The sequence below is a fragment of the Pagrus major genome, chromosome 20 (genome assembly GCF_040436345.1).
Source record: "Pagrus major chromosome 20, Pma_NU_1.0".
Lineage (NCBI taxonomy): Eukaryota > Metazoa > Chordata > Actinopteri > Spariformes > Sparidae > Pagrus > Pagrus major.
In genome coordinates, this window is record NC_133234.1 from 22585505 (window position 1) to 22600849 (window position 15345).

The 15345-nt window shown below is 40.8% G+C and overlaps 1 protein-coding gene across 1 annotated transcript in view; it reads left to right on the plus strand.

Moving 5' to 3' along the window:
• The window catches only part of myo1d (myosin 1D), a 106740-nt gene that overhangs the window by 64765 nt on the left and 26630 nt on the right, over positions 1-15345 (plus strand). The window contains exons 19-21 of the mRNA XM_073489228.1: positions 818-922; positions 1112-1225; positions 10913-11067. Of these exons, the coding sequence (XP_073345329.1) occupies positions 818-922; positions 1112-1225; positions 10913-11067 (374 nt within the window). The remainder of the gene's footprint in view (positions 1-817; positions 923-1111; positions 1226-10912; positions 11068-15345) is intronic.

The window sequence follows — 15345 nt, forward strand, 5'->3', positions numbered from 1 at the left end:
TTTACTTATGTTTTTTTGTCTTTTACTGTCTGGTACTGGAGGTTTTACTGTCGTCTTTGGTTCAATATAAAGGCTGTTTTCAAGAAAAAACATTTATTTCTCAAAGTATGGAGTTGAGTATTTCAAAAAATGCACTTTATTATGATAAATACCTCACAAACTATAAACAGCAATAACTCTTTCGTTAACGTTAATGATATGGGATGATCCTTTCTTTTGTTGGCATAATGTTTAAATAGATTTTTACTTACTTTGTAGCATGTATCTATTTATCTGGGACTGAACACTAGAATAAACATTTATGTAAATGTTCCAGACTTGATGTTAAAAGTTATGCAAGACAAGACACCTCAGCATACATATTTACAAGTGCTTGTCACAGGTAGACTTTACAACAACAGACTACAGAAATTTAGAAGTGCAACTCAATACTGAGGACACATGACACGTGTTTCTTCCTCAATTAATAGTAGATTTACTGGTTTTATTACAGTATGACAAGTTGGATATTATTGATCAGACTGTGGACTGATTGGTTGATTGAACTTCTGGTTAGATGCCATTTAATGTTGTAGCTGTTCTCTGAAGGAAAAGTTTGAAATTTGGGGGGAAATCTGCTCATTCACTTCTCGAAGAAGTCACTGCTCAAGGCCAAGAAACACGTAACTGTGAATAACAATGCTAGTTTTTCCCCTGTTTCCAGTCTTTGTGCTAAGCTAAGCTAACCAGTAAAGAGGCAACTAACGAACACCAGTGCTGTCTCTGAATTCCTCTGTTTTAACAGTTTTTCTCTGTTTTGTTTCTTTGTGGCCGACAGAAGCGAGACAGCCCCGACACAGCTGCATCGTTCACACTGGTCTCCAGCGAGCTGCAGCGGAAAGACAAATTCATGCGAGTTCTCTTCTCCTGCAACGTGCGCAAGGTTGGAGGCTTTTTAAAGCATTTATCCACCGCTAACCACACGAACACACGACATGTTTCTGTCTGCACAAACAAATAAACCCAACTGCTCCTGGTTTGCTCCATCTCCCTGTAGGGAGTTCAGATGTGTGTGTGTGTGCACTTTTAACTTGTGGGACTTGTGACTAATGAGGGGCTTTGTGTTTTCCAGATCAACCGTTTCCACAAGGCGGAGGACCGCGCTGTGCTCATCACTGACCGCCACCTGTACAAGATGGACCCCCTGAAGCAGTACAAGCCCATGAAGAGCATCCCCCTCTACAACGTATGATCCCCTAATCCTTTCTCAGCCTCCTTTTAGTACAAACACAGATGGCGGCTCATTAGACACAGGTGTGAAAGTGTTATAGTGCAGATTTCCAAAGAGATTACTGATATTAGCTCGAAAGAAGATCTTCTAGATGCAAATCAATAAAACACTGGTTCCTGTGCAGCTCATAAATATGCATCAGAATTTGACTTATTTATGCAGAATTGCTTCTGATTCAATCTGACTTACATGTTTCACACTTGAGCAGTTTCAAAATGAAGCGCCATGAATCATATTAGCTCAAGAAATGAGTCTTTTGTTTTTTGTTGGTGATTCATCTAACGTGTAGCCTGGTGTGAAATTCACGTCAACATATTCATATATGATTAAGAAAAATGAGTTTGAGGGTGGATATGGTGAAGGAAGGTAGATTTTGACAGATTATGTTGCTTTGCACTTTATTAATCTTTGTAAACAGACGTCATAAGTGAAATATTATATCTATATTTCATCATTTCATCCCATTTTTAAGGATATATTATAGTTTGAAACTGGTTGAACAGATGTCATTTTAAATAGGTTTATATTTAGGTTACAATCATCTTGTTTACAGATAATACAGTTTTGTTTATATCCTACAACAAATGATTAGTGCTTAGAGAAAGCCCTGGATACAAGCCTAACGACGACAAGTGATGAAACAATTAATGGATTTACTTCTTTGTAAACATCAGTAAATTCATCATCAACTTTATAGATAATCAGTTGACCATTAAGGTCATTTAACAAGCAAAAAACACCAAATAATTGGTGGTTCAAGCATCTCAAAAGTGAGGATTTGCTTATTTTTTTCTGAATATGTTTGGATTCTGGTTGACAAAACAACTTGACATTTTCCAGAATAAAGAATTATTTGACCAACCGGAGAAATAAAACGGAAACAGAATTATTATTAATGAAAATAATCATTAGTTGCTGCCCAGACTGAGGTTTTCTATCAGAAATGTTACTTCAAAGTACAGTAAAACATTAGCGATATGATATTCTTGCAGTTTTCCTTCTGTAAACCATACTGTATGTGATACAGTATGTGATAACAACACAGGGAAGCCATCCTTCCTGAAGCTGTGGCAGAGGTGACAGCATTATCTCTGATTTCCCAACAGCCCTTTATTCTGTGGCAACATGTCAATATGCAAAAATCCCCTTCGGCTCTACAATTGGCTGGCTTTAATTCACATTCACACTGTGATAGGCCCATTAAGCTGCTACATGCACACAGCACATGAGGCTGTTTCCATGGCAAATGTGTCCTGTGTGTGTTTGTGTGTTGACTTCATGTTTTCATGTGCAAAAATCACTTGCGTTTTATTTTTTGTGCAATATATTCGTTATTATTCATTTCTAGTAAAAAGCTTTGGTGGATCCTTTTGTTTTTAACCTTGTTGGTCTAAGAAAAGACAATCAGGCATTTGACGGGGAAATACTTGTATTCATTTTCACGCTGAAGATCAATACCACTCACATGAGACTTCCTGGTGTCTTGTCTTCACCCAAACCCATGAAAAAGGGAGTTGATCTTGTTGCCATGCGGTCAAGTGGTATTGAGGCAGGACTGACAGCAGTAGCGACTATACTTGCGGCAATTTTTATTAAAGATGAACACATCATGTTGTAACTGACGGAAGCAACTGTTTGTTTGAAAAATCAACAATGGGGGCTCTTCAAGAGGTTAGCGTAGCTGCTATAGCATCCGTTATATTGAATACATTTACAGTATGAATGCAATAATAGTGTTTAGTACTTACATGGTCATAAATAGTCACATCTGAAGGTTATCTTATTAAGATATTCACATAACATCCACAAGTGAATATAAAAGACGGTCAGAAACTGTCAATCTAAGCCAAGAAAGACGTCGGGTCAATGGTGGAAAAATATTCAAGGCAACCAGCTGCATCCAACAAAACGTTTTATTACATAACATGTCGATGGAAAGAAAACATGAGCTTTTTCCTTGAAAGGGCCGGCTTCAAAGAAACTCATTCGACCTCCTGCAGAGAGAGGAAGATGCCAGAAAGCAGGCCAGGAGTACAGTTTCTCTACTCATTAATTCCAGTTGTTCCTATTTCACGGTTTTGGTTAACAACATAAACAAAACACAACATTTATGGCAAGCACATTTCCCAGAATGTCGAACTGTAACTACGAAGTCACCTTGAGATTAAAATCCCTCTTCCAAGTGAGACCGAGCCAAGACAGAGTCAAAAATAGCAGCGTTAGGGACAAGACAAGACATCCACAACTAATCAAATCACGTCAAGTACATTTTATAGACATTTCATAATCCCAAACCCAAGTCTTAACACTCAGTTGGTGAGGTAGAGGTATGGTAGAAAAATCAAATAGATCCTTATAAAGAGCTTTCACAAACTAATTTATGCAGTTGAATTTACATTTCCTGACGAATCTTCCTGTAAACAAACTTTTGGTGACATTTCTGAATCAACCATCTCCCTCACTGATGCTCCGCTATGACAAATATTGCTTACGCAGTCTATTCGCACCGTCGCTGACCCTGGAGGTGAGGCAGAAATGAGACAGGAAGTGAAGGTGTAATGCATTAATCTCAGCGGCGGTATACGCCCCCGTCGTCTGGTGGAATGAGTGAGATATGAGGCCGGTGTGCGGTGACAACTGTGACAAGACGCCCCAGTGTTTCAATCTGACAAAGTGACAAGGGGGAATTAGGGAGATTTGAGACGGACATCCGAAAGCCTGTATCGCTGCATCTGGAAGTGAAATGAGGGGATGGAGCTGAGACAGATGGTGGTAGAGAGAGAGCAGCATGAGTTAAGGAGATTTTTTAGTTATTGTTCATTCAGAGTGAGTCTCTCACACACACACACACACACACACACACACACACAGATACACACTGAGTTTGATAGATGAGGCTCACTCCCATCCACAAGTCATATGGGAAGCGTTGGAGGACAGGGGGGACGTAGTTTGCAGCTTTCACACCTCGACAGTGACACAACAAGAGTAAAGTGCACCCTGAGCTCCTCATACACATTACAACCAGAGATCTGCTCGAGGGTAGAGACATTTACAGCTGTTTTAATCCCCCTTTTAAACCACGAGACAACAATTTTGTGTCCGTTTCTTTACAATTAGGAATTTGTTGCTTCTATACGATATATTATTGTCAACAAGTATGGTCTGTCTATCCAAAGCCTGTTATAGCTTCTTCCTCTGTGCAATCGAGCTCCATCGTTGCCCCTAAAATCATTGAAAAACACACCATCATGGATTTGGCTCAATTAGACATAAATCATAAATATGCTGTTAATACTCACCAGAAATCCAAACGTCTCTTAATCCGCAGTTGAAAAAAGTCCCTAACAACACTTTTTAAAGATTTGCATCTTAAGTAGGAAGTAAGTGGCTTTCGGCTGAGTGTCACAGGAAGGACGTCCTGTTAGTATTAAAGGATCGGCTCCCATTCACTAAAATGTGTCTTAATTCATTCAATACTCACATGCCCAGATGTACCTTTACAGAGTTTTTGATCTGTGTAATTTTTCTTGGACAAGACTGGTCTCATTTTTATTTTTACTATAGTTGACAAATCCCATGAAAAGGCCAGAACCACCAAGGAGTTAGTTTGTCTCAATAATTTCCGTCTCTGCTCAGACTGTATATACGCATCAGCCAATAATGACTTTAAAATTAAATATCCGCATCGGCCTGAAGCAAACATTTCAGCCTGAGAAAAATATGACAGGCCGATAAAATGAAGCTTTAATATTCTGCACTCAACTCCAAGAGTGGGCATAATAATATATTAATCTCGTAGCAGGAGAGACTTGATGTTATCTGCAATTAAAGGTGGAAAAAAAATAAGTGCATTCATGGCAATCAGCCAGAATGTGTTGGAAAATATCAGAATATCGGATATTTTTCATCCCTCAAGTGTATTAAACTCATCAGCGAGCCCATCGGTTCCTACTGAAGATGCAAAGCTTTAAAAACACACAAATATATTTCATTTTCAATACAGGAGACAAGTATTATTGTTTATGGTCTCGTTTTTTTGTTCATCGTGACAGAAATAAAGAATATGAGCATCCTTTTCACTAGACAGCCGTTGATTGCCAGACCTACAGAGTCTAGGTGCAGAAAGTGGCGTTAAAAGATCAAAAATAATGACTTGAGACTTATAATGTGTTTTAGCTCATAAACATGGCTGTCAGAGAGGTTCATTCATCTTTTCCGTCACCTCCACATCACTGATTATAACCGCTGCCCTTCTGTAGCCATAACACCGGGCCTTATTCAACCACGTAAATGTCAAACTGAGTGGGAGAGTTAAAAAGGTGCAAAGGAGGCGGCTGAGAAGAAGTGTAGAGAGACGGAAAGCGAGAGGGGTGAGGAGGCAGAGATAGAGATGTTCTGTAAGTCTTGGAGCCACGGCAGCGTGACGCGAGGCTATCGATCGGGGAAGGTCAAACAGAAGGGGAGAGCAGTTAGCTCATTGTTGATTAGCACTGATAGGCTAACAGCGTAGCATCCCCCTTGGCTGCCCTACACGGTGTATTTACTGCTGCTCTTGCAGGGCAGCTAAAGGTGGAACGGCCCGGGCTGATAGATGGCCAGTGCTACAGCGAGGAGCCAACGACTGTCTGCCAAAGGATTTATACACCAATTAATGCCAGTGCAGCAAAAGTGACATCATCACGCTGTATCTCTCGTTGCATAAAAAAACAAATACGGTGAAATATCCATTCTGCATCAGTGACTCATCTCGCTGCTTCTCGCCATCTTTTCTTCCCTATTCACATTTCCTTTTTCCCCCCCCTCCTCCTCCCCCTCCTCTCTCTCTCCTCTCGCTGCTGCCGCTTCTCTCTTCCCGTTGTTGTCATGCCAACTTCCCAGGAGACAGTGTTGTCATGGATACCGAGCGGCAGGGCAGATCAGCTGATGTCTGGTGTCGTTCAGGCATGTGCACAAATCGCTCTCCCGTATGTGCGCTCTTCTCCCAGCGAGGCTTGTTTGTGATCCCTGCGGCTCTCGTCTTCCTCGCGTTCTTTCTCGCCTTGTTTTTTTTTTTTCTTCATTCACCCGTTGATCCCTTCACTCCAGTCTGTTTGTTCTCAGCCTACCACCACCCACAGCTGCAGTGTGTGATCATATAGATTTAAAAAAAATGGGGCGCATGTGCAACAATATGTTTAACAAAAGAGGTGTCTGCTGTCTGTAAGGAAGTCTTAAATTATGCAGATCTACTTACGTCGTATACAAGATCAGGATTAGAAGTTGATGAAGCAAAAATTGTAATAATAAATTCATATATCACGGGGGCAACTTCACTGTTTTTTGCCCCGTAAACATCCCCTGTCTGGCTCACTGTTTGCCCTCATAGCCTCACAACATGAATGGCTGCAAAGCTTAGCTCATCATATTATAATCACTTAATCACAGAGGCCCCACCCTGCGCGCTCGCTGTTCCCCCCCCCCCACTTCTATATTTACAGGACTTGCTGTGAGACGTGTTATATAACCAATAAGTTGCTCCCATGAGGATACACTGGGAGAACCTGCTGTTCAAAATAACGTCCTCATGACAACCGCAGAGCAGAGTGGATCAGGCCCGAGAGCACTTGACAAAAAAAAGCATTGTGGTACTGCCTGTACAGGAGTTTGTTCATGAGTGCTTTTATCAAAAAGGACTCGCTGGTGTTACTGTTTGGGAACGAGGCGTTTCTAAACCCGGACCAGACATCAGAAAAGAAGTTGACCTTCAGAGTTTGTGCCGTTCTCCTGGGACAAATAGTAACAAACAGTCCTGCAGCCAATCGGTGTGAATAAGACCAAATATTCTCAAACATATTTAGTAATGTTAAAGAATGAAAAAGAGGAAAAGCACACAGCATTTACGTAAGGGTGGGACACATGGACGAAAAAACTGTTTAGGGTTGCACGCTCAATCTGTGAAATTATAATGTAATCATCAGGGCTGCACCAAACTTCATTTATATAACATTCAAAGTTTTTGGTGAGGTTTTCGTAAGAAGCTTTGAATGTCGGTGTCTTTCATCATATTTTATGACGTCATGACTCCTCTAATAAGGGCCTCAAATTGAATAAAGTGTTTCATCAGATTAAAATAAGTTGATGAGCCTCCTTTTATGTGCGGCAAAACTGGAGAGCGGACCGTTTTTTGACCGCAGTGAAAATGTTGTTTTGGAAGGCTGAGCCCAAACAAATATGGATTAAAGCAGAATATTTTATCAGATAAAAACATATTCTAACTTTTAGAAATGATTTCATCTGTCTTTTCTCAATTAATTTGGATGTTTGGAAATGTTTTCAGAGGATTCTTTCCAACTTGTGTGGAGTTAAAACAATCCATCAATTCAGTATGACTTGACTTGATCAATATTGTATTAGAGATAGTTATTTCTCTGGCACAAGCTCCTCATCCACCATGCTGCTAGCTATAACTCAGTCAGTTTAGCCATCTTGGCGCAGATTTGCTAGTCAGCGAGGTTAAGTTAAGTTTAGAAAACAGAAGTAAGAGGATACTAAATGATGTGATCTCCTGAAAGTAGATCATGGACGCCTTCAAGATTGATCCCGATCTAAAATGGTCAGAACGCCTACTCCTACTCGGCTGCAACTCACTGATTATCTTCTCGAAACATAAAATCTATCATAAGCTGTCAGAAAGTAGGGAAAATGGCCATCAAAATTTCCTGACAAAACAAAGACAAGCAAAAATCTTCTCAATTGAGAAGCTTCAACAATTGATATCTTGACGTATTCACAGATTGCATCCAAAAATCTATTAGTCCCGTCTCGCTAAGTGTTACAATGAGCCAGATCATTATGAACTGAAGGAAATTAACGCGTATAAGTTGGACTGAAATGTATCATCACCCTCAAGTTTTTGTCGGATTTGTTTGGGTCGACTAGACAAACACTCGAACAGATGGCTGCGCAGATAAATGCCTCTAACAGATCTCGTACTCGGGGTAAATCAAGACAAAAAATTAGACAAGGAAGCGAATCAGAATGTATCATTAGCCAGCTCATTAGAAACACTGACTGTCGTTCCAATCAATTAAGCCTTTAATATAAATGTAAATGTAATCGGCTCCATGTAATTAACTGCGGGTGCATTGCTAGACAGAGAGGCATGGCTTTGGGCTTTAATTCACGGTGATTATGTGAAGTGTTTGTTTCTGGAGTCATGTTGGAGCTAAATAAGCTAGCTGGTGGTTTTAGCCGCCGGTGGTATCCTGTCCCTCCTCCTGATGGAGAATCTGTCCAAGCATTGCAGCAGTCTGCTGAGTGGATATTAATGTTACCTGACTGGCTGCCCTGTGGCCGTTTTTCCTCAACAAGCCTCCGTTCAGCTTCGAAAAAGACAAATTAAGAGGGAAATAAATGGCTGGAAACCTGAGAGAGGGAGTAACAAAGAAGACAAGAGGAAAGCTACGCTAAAAGGAAGAGAGATAAGAGTAGAAAGAGGAGAAAGGAGAAAGAAATGAGGAGTTAATGAGCTCCTTTTTTCCTCCTGAGATGTGTTTACCTGTGAAGATATCGGTTTCTTCCTGTTGTTTCCTCACTGAAGACCTGTAACGCTAAACAACCCAACCGCAAAAGCTGGGATTCCCCTTTTAGCCTGGCTGCTCTGCGTTGGTTTGTCGTTCAGGGGCTCTGAGTGGAAAAAATTCGATTGGGCCTTTGGGATGCTGATCAATAAATCGATACTGCAAGCACTGATTTAAGCCTTGAGTGGGAGAGATCCCATATGCCAATAGACACCAGATATTAGCCTGTTTTTTCCAGTTTTGGCTCAGTTTAAATGTGAAAAGCTCTAAAAACAGCTATATCCTAAAGCATTTCATTCAGGCTTTTATACTGTGATGATTTTAAGATGTTGTTTCAGGATTGTTTCGATTTTTCACCGCCCAGTCCGTACCATGCCATCAATCAATAACTAATTTACCTCAAAACAGAATATGCAACGGTGATTTTCTCAAAGCATGAATTAAAACAACATTAAATATGTATATATATATATTATAGTATTTTCGATTAAACATACGTTATCGCCGTGACTGTAGATAATGTACTCAGGAGTCTGACTCGGCTCTGCAGATTAAAGCGTGACCAGTAATCATCGGCTGATACGTTTATTGTTGTTCCTCATTGCAGAAAATGTGTGTTTATGTTTATATTCTATATAAGAATATCAGCGGATATATCAATGGCACTTAAAAATATAATATAGATATCAGTATCTGCGTCACTCCCACTCGTCCAGTAATGGTTGGGCTTTTTATCAAAGAAACCAAACATTAGATATTTTAACTTGTATATTTAATCATCACAAATAAAGAGAGTACTCAAATGGAAAATAACTGTTTTGTAGAGGTGGTGAAGTGATTAGCAATTATGTTTTCCAAACACATGTTGAGATGATGGAGTGACCTGTATGTTTAGTGATAAGTGTTGAAACTCTAGTGGTATTAGTTGCCAGCACTCTGAGAACCGAGCAGGCGATTTTGTGTTTCACACTCTGTGATTCGGCTCTTTGCATTTCAGTGTTTGTTGTGAAACTTGAGCCAAAATTTTTTAAAACACTGCAACTTTGCCTCCATGACAGGTTATGAAAAATACTCACAAGTGTCCCAGTAAATGCATTTATTTAACCAACAGTCTGTTTTTCTGACGATCACTTGGATTTCTGGCATGCACGATGATTTAGTTGGCTGTCCACAGTTGGCTTTCCTACTCTAATGTGGTCAATGTTTGATATTATTAAAGTAGTATTTTACATGTTGTAGCAGAAACCGTAGTCTCGAGACTTTGCTGCAGAAAAAAAGAAACAGGAACAGAGAAATATTCCACATCTTCCTCCAAATGTTCTTTTTTCTTTTCTCTTACTTTCCATTCATAGAAGATCTGCAGAGTCTTTCTCCCTTTTTGTCTGCACATCAAACGCCGACTAATCTAGCAGTTATGTGCCCTGATTCTAAAATTCAGGGCTTACGTCACGCTTAATCCATACATTGTCTGTCTGGCTTTCACCAGTGTGACAGTGAGACAGCACGCAGGATACCAGGACCCAGAAACTGAAGCAGCTAAATACTCATCACTGTGTCAGAATGTCCTCATTATCATTAGCCCTATTAGCAAATTTGGGATGTATTCTCACTGATGAAACCATCAGATCAGATAGTTGAAGTATTTGTGGCTGCAACATGAGCGCAAGCACTTTGTCCATTGAGCCACACGGAAGTATTTTTAACGGTTCACTGAATTAGATGTCCTAATTACTGAGAACAAAATAACATAAGCAGTGCCTTTGTCTTTTCCCACTAAAGCAAAGGATGTGCTGAATAAGCGAACCCCAGGTCTCCTCTCTTTACTTCCTGTGGAAGGTAAACATGATGAATTGTCGACCCCGGTGAATTCACCTCCTCTGGGACGCCCCAGCTCACACCTCTGATATGCATCTGTGTCTGTATCAGCTGTATTTGTGTTCATCTACAGTACAGATGGTTACGTGATACGTTTCTCAACCCGCATTCCTGCCTTTTCACATGTTTGTGTTTCTCTGTGTACATGTTTATCTGTGTTTAACTGTGTGTCCTCTCTCTCTCTCTCTTTCTGGCGCCGTCCCAGGTGACTGGAGTGAGCGTGTCCCCCGGGAAGGACCAGCTGGTTGTGTTCCACACCAAGGACAGCAGGGACCTCGTGGTGTGCCTGCAGGGCATGGTGCCTGCCAATGAGAGCCGCATCGGGGAGCTGGTTGGCACCTTACTCAGCCACTTCAAGAGGTGAGTGACGGCGGGAGGCAATGGGGCAACAAGTGGTGGTAGAAGCTGAATTTATCTACCTTTTTTTCAGAATTTCATAAATCGTGACCTGGTTACACAAGATAATCCACAGACCGTGTACTGAACAGTTTCATGTTGGAACTATTTTCCCTCCGTATCACTGCGCAGGAGGAAGCACCTGCTCATGGACGAGATGCTCGTTCTCGTGACAGCTTAGGATGTAAACATTAATGGCGTCCTCCTCGGCTGAGCTGTAACATTAGCTAGCTTAGTTAGCTTAGAAAGCTAAGGTCCCATCTAGTTCCATTATATACAAGAGCAGTGTTGTAAAAAGTACCTGAAAGTCGTACTTGAGTAAAGACAAGTAAACCAACACTTAGACCAACACTTTGTCTGTCATACATTTTTTGGAACAGGTTTGATTTTCTGTTTTTCTGCGTCTTTGCCTGAAGTGATGTGTATATGGTGTGCGTGTGTGTCCCTAGTTTAGACATACTGCCAGCAGATTTTCAGGATCAGCTGGTTTGCAGAAATAATGTGTGGTTCAGTGCAGTGTATCAAACTGGACCACTGGCATCCTGAAATGCCACCAGGAAGCAATCAGGACACACCTGCTGCTCCTTCATCAGCAGGTGAAACTCCCCTCGCTCTTGTGTTGGACCAAGTATTTTCTTTTTTCTTTGTTGAAGAAGTGAGAGCACCACAAAATCATGTTCACTGCTGGAAACTCGATTTTTTTGGCAAATAGAATAATTAACGCCTCTGACTCAGTGTGCAAGAATTCTGCGTGTAAGGTTTTTTTAATCGGATGATGGATTAAAAGATTGCATATGAAAATAACAGATTTATGTGCAAAGGCCTTACTTTTCTGGTTTATTTGGGAGTGAGCTGTCATTTTTAAAAACATGACTATAGTTTGCTGAATGAAATAACCTCTGCTTGAGGTGAGCGTAGAGGCCACCTCATTCTTTTCATTTTTTGTGAAGTTAGAAAACGATTGTTGAATTTCTGAAACACTGTGTCAAATCCAATAGCATCTGTCCAGATGTGCGGCATTGACCGGTGTGACCCTGTGGCAGGAGGATTACAGGGCAGATGGAGTTCATAGTTACAGCTGTCCTAACATGAACCTTAATGTTCAGTTAAACAAAGCCCTCTTCAGGACATAATACTGTGGAGGCCGGCATTAATTTTGTTTCCAGCCTCAGAGGCGGAGAGAAAGATACGAAGTCAAAGAAATCCTTGAATCCTGCAGTCTGTGAGGTTCACATCAGGACTGTCTCCTTTCATACCGCACTTTATACCTTTTATCGCATTGAGGAGCTGAAGAATAGCCACAGATATCAACCTATTGAATTCATTCACGTGCACGTTTCTAATACATATACTTAAGTACTTTGTTTACGAACTGGGCGATCAGAATATTTCGCACAGATTATCCTGTTTTGTTTAGTTGTTAGTACAAGGTAAACCTTGTGGAGAGGGTATTAAAACGTCTCTTCCCTGAGCTGAGTTTATTTATTTCATTCAGTTCACATGAGGTGACTCCAGCTGCATTAGGTCTGCTTGTCTTTCTCTCTTAGCGTCAACAAAATCAAGCACCCACTGGCTTCCTCTCACACCAAACTGACCTCAGGTCGTCCTCAGTTTACTCTTTGAGTTGTACGTTTCATTATGTAGTAGTTCAAATCAAAGGGTTTTCTCTTATATAACAAATTAAGATGCTGTCACATGCTATTAATTGTGTTATGGTAACTGTCTCCTTATCACAAGCAGCTCCCGAAAGGTTAAGCTACACATTAGCAGGGACACCACTTGACTCCTTGTGTTTTTCTCATCCGACAGCCTCCCCCAGAACAATTTAAACAAAGCAGCTCCAGCAACAAGTGTGTCCTAGGAGAAGACAACTATCACACAGAAAAATAAATGAAAGCAATAAAAAAAAGAGCACAAAATGCAATTGAAATATCAGAAAAGGAGACTTATAAAAGCTGAAGTACTTCATGTCCTGTATTTGTCCTTCAGGGTCATGTTTGTTGTCACCTACAGTTGTTGATTTCTCTTTTGTTTCTACTTCTTCATTTGACTGCACACAGAAAAAGTTTTTGTACTAACTGGACCTTTTGTCCCCACTTCAACTCGCTGCACTTTATTTGCTCTTTGAATTGGATTTGTCATCAAGTCTGTCTGTACTGCTGTAAACGTTGTTGGCCTTCTTCCCCTCCTCGTGTTGCTTTCACTGATTTCTACTGTGGTTATTAAGTAGTTTTATTTAGACCTTTTGACTGCGCTGCTATGTGGTCTGACAAGTATGTTCAAGTGGCTGAGGAAATTCTCAACAGCTCTTCTAGACTTTTGTTATTTGTTGGCTCTGTAGTCTTTAAAAATACATTGTCTTTAACAGGCTTTAGAGTCTGCAGCCATGCCAGCAGTCTCTAGTCTCAGTGAGCTAAATGCAAACATGCTAATGCTGATGTTTACCGTGCTCACCGCCCTAGTTAACATGCTAACATTTGCTAAGCAGCAGTAAACACAAAGGTGAAGCTGGTGAGAAACAGTGTGCGACTCCACTGGTTGCAAAGAGAAGTCAGACTGGATGTAAGCTTATGAAAAAATGACCCTACTTCTCATTTGATTCATTACATCTGTAAATAGTTTCCTGTTGAGTTTATGGTCTCAATCTCTAGTCTCAAGTCGTCTTTAACACAGTTTGATGTTCATTTTGTAAATTATGGTCCCATTTAGAGTGAAATAGCTGATCAGGCAGGGAGTGCTTTAGGGCGTGGCTACCTTGTGATTGACAAGATGCTAACACGGCGTGTCCTCTGGTTTTCAATCAGATCCAGTCAGGTTATCATCCCTAGTTCCACCCTTTTGTCCAAATGTGGTCACTTCTGTCTCTAGAAAACCAAGATGGCGACGGCTGTGGTGCCAAACTATTTGGTTCAAAACGGTAGTCCACAAACCAAATGGGTGATTTTGTGTTTTTGGGTCATTAGAAATTGAACAAATCAAAATGTAGACCTGTTGGTAGCACTAGAAGCAAAGTCAGTGGATCAACAAAGTCGTCAGGTTTTATGTCTTTAGACAGACCGACCATCTGAAGGATCAACATTGCCATCCAAAGCTATGCCGCTAACAAGGCTAAAAAAAGATATATATCAGAGACGGACAGGTTCAGTCTTGTTCCTCGACAGCTCGACCCATCTTTGCCAAATTTGAGATTTTCTGGCTCCAGGAACAATCACTCATTAAAGCCCAAATCCAAAGTGACATCACAGCTGATACTTCCAAGTTCGTGGTCCATGATTACCTTCGCCAAATAGGTTGTTTTTAGTTGTGTCTGTTTTTTGATTGTCAGCAGGATTACCCAAAAACGACTGAACGGATTTACACGAAACTTGGATGGAGGATGGATCTGAGCCCAGAATACACCCCATTAACTGTTGGTTCAGATCCAGATAAAAGAACAGATCCAGGAATTGATTTTCTAACTTTCTTTAACATTGCCAGATTGTTGTTAATTTCAGGGCACAATGCATGGATCTTGATGAAAGAAATGGGGCGTATTTAGGTGTCTGGTGTCTACGAGTGTGTGTGTAAAAGGGAAAAAGAGAATTTCATCACCAAATTTAAACACTCAATCTCGTATTTAAGTAAACTCATTAATTGAGCTGTGGAAGATTTCCAATCAATGGGTTAAAAATAAAAGGTAATTTGTGTTAATGTTTGACTAGTTCAGATGATCTGATGACTCTAAACCTCCGCTGCTGTGTTTGTTTTTGATGGAGCGTGTTTTTATATCACCGACGTCGCTCATTTCACTGATTATTGAATTGACTCCTCCACAACAGTCTGGCACTCGTATTGATTTTTGTATTCATGTTTGTCTCTCTTTGTGTCTATGATTGTCTGTGCGTGTGTGAGAGAGTGAGAGAGACAGCATGTGTGCGTGCAGACAGATGTTTCTGAATCTGCTTATCTCAATGTGTGTGTGTGCGTGTGTGTGTGTAGGGGAGGTGTGTATTGGCTCAGTCGTTTTCATTCTGTGATGGTATCTCGTTCCACGGTGGAGCTCATTTCTCTGTAGGTGTCGGGGCTGAGAAAAGGCCTCCACCGGGCCTCATGTAATGACCCTCCATGTGCTCGGCATGCCGACTCATCCATCACTGTGAAACACTGATAGAACAAAGGGCACACCGGCATGTGCAAAATATGTGTGTGCGTTTCCTCTGGCTGCATTGACGTGCATGTGTGTGAGAGATTCCTGAGAGGCAG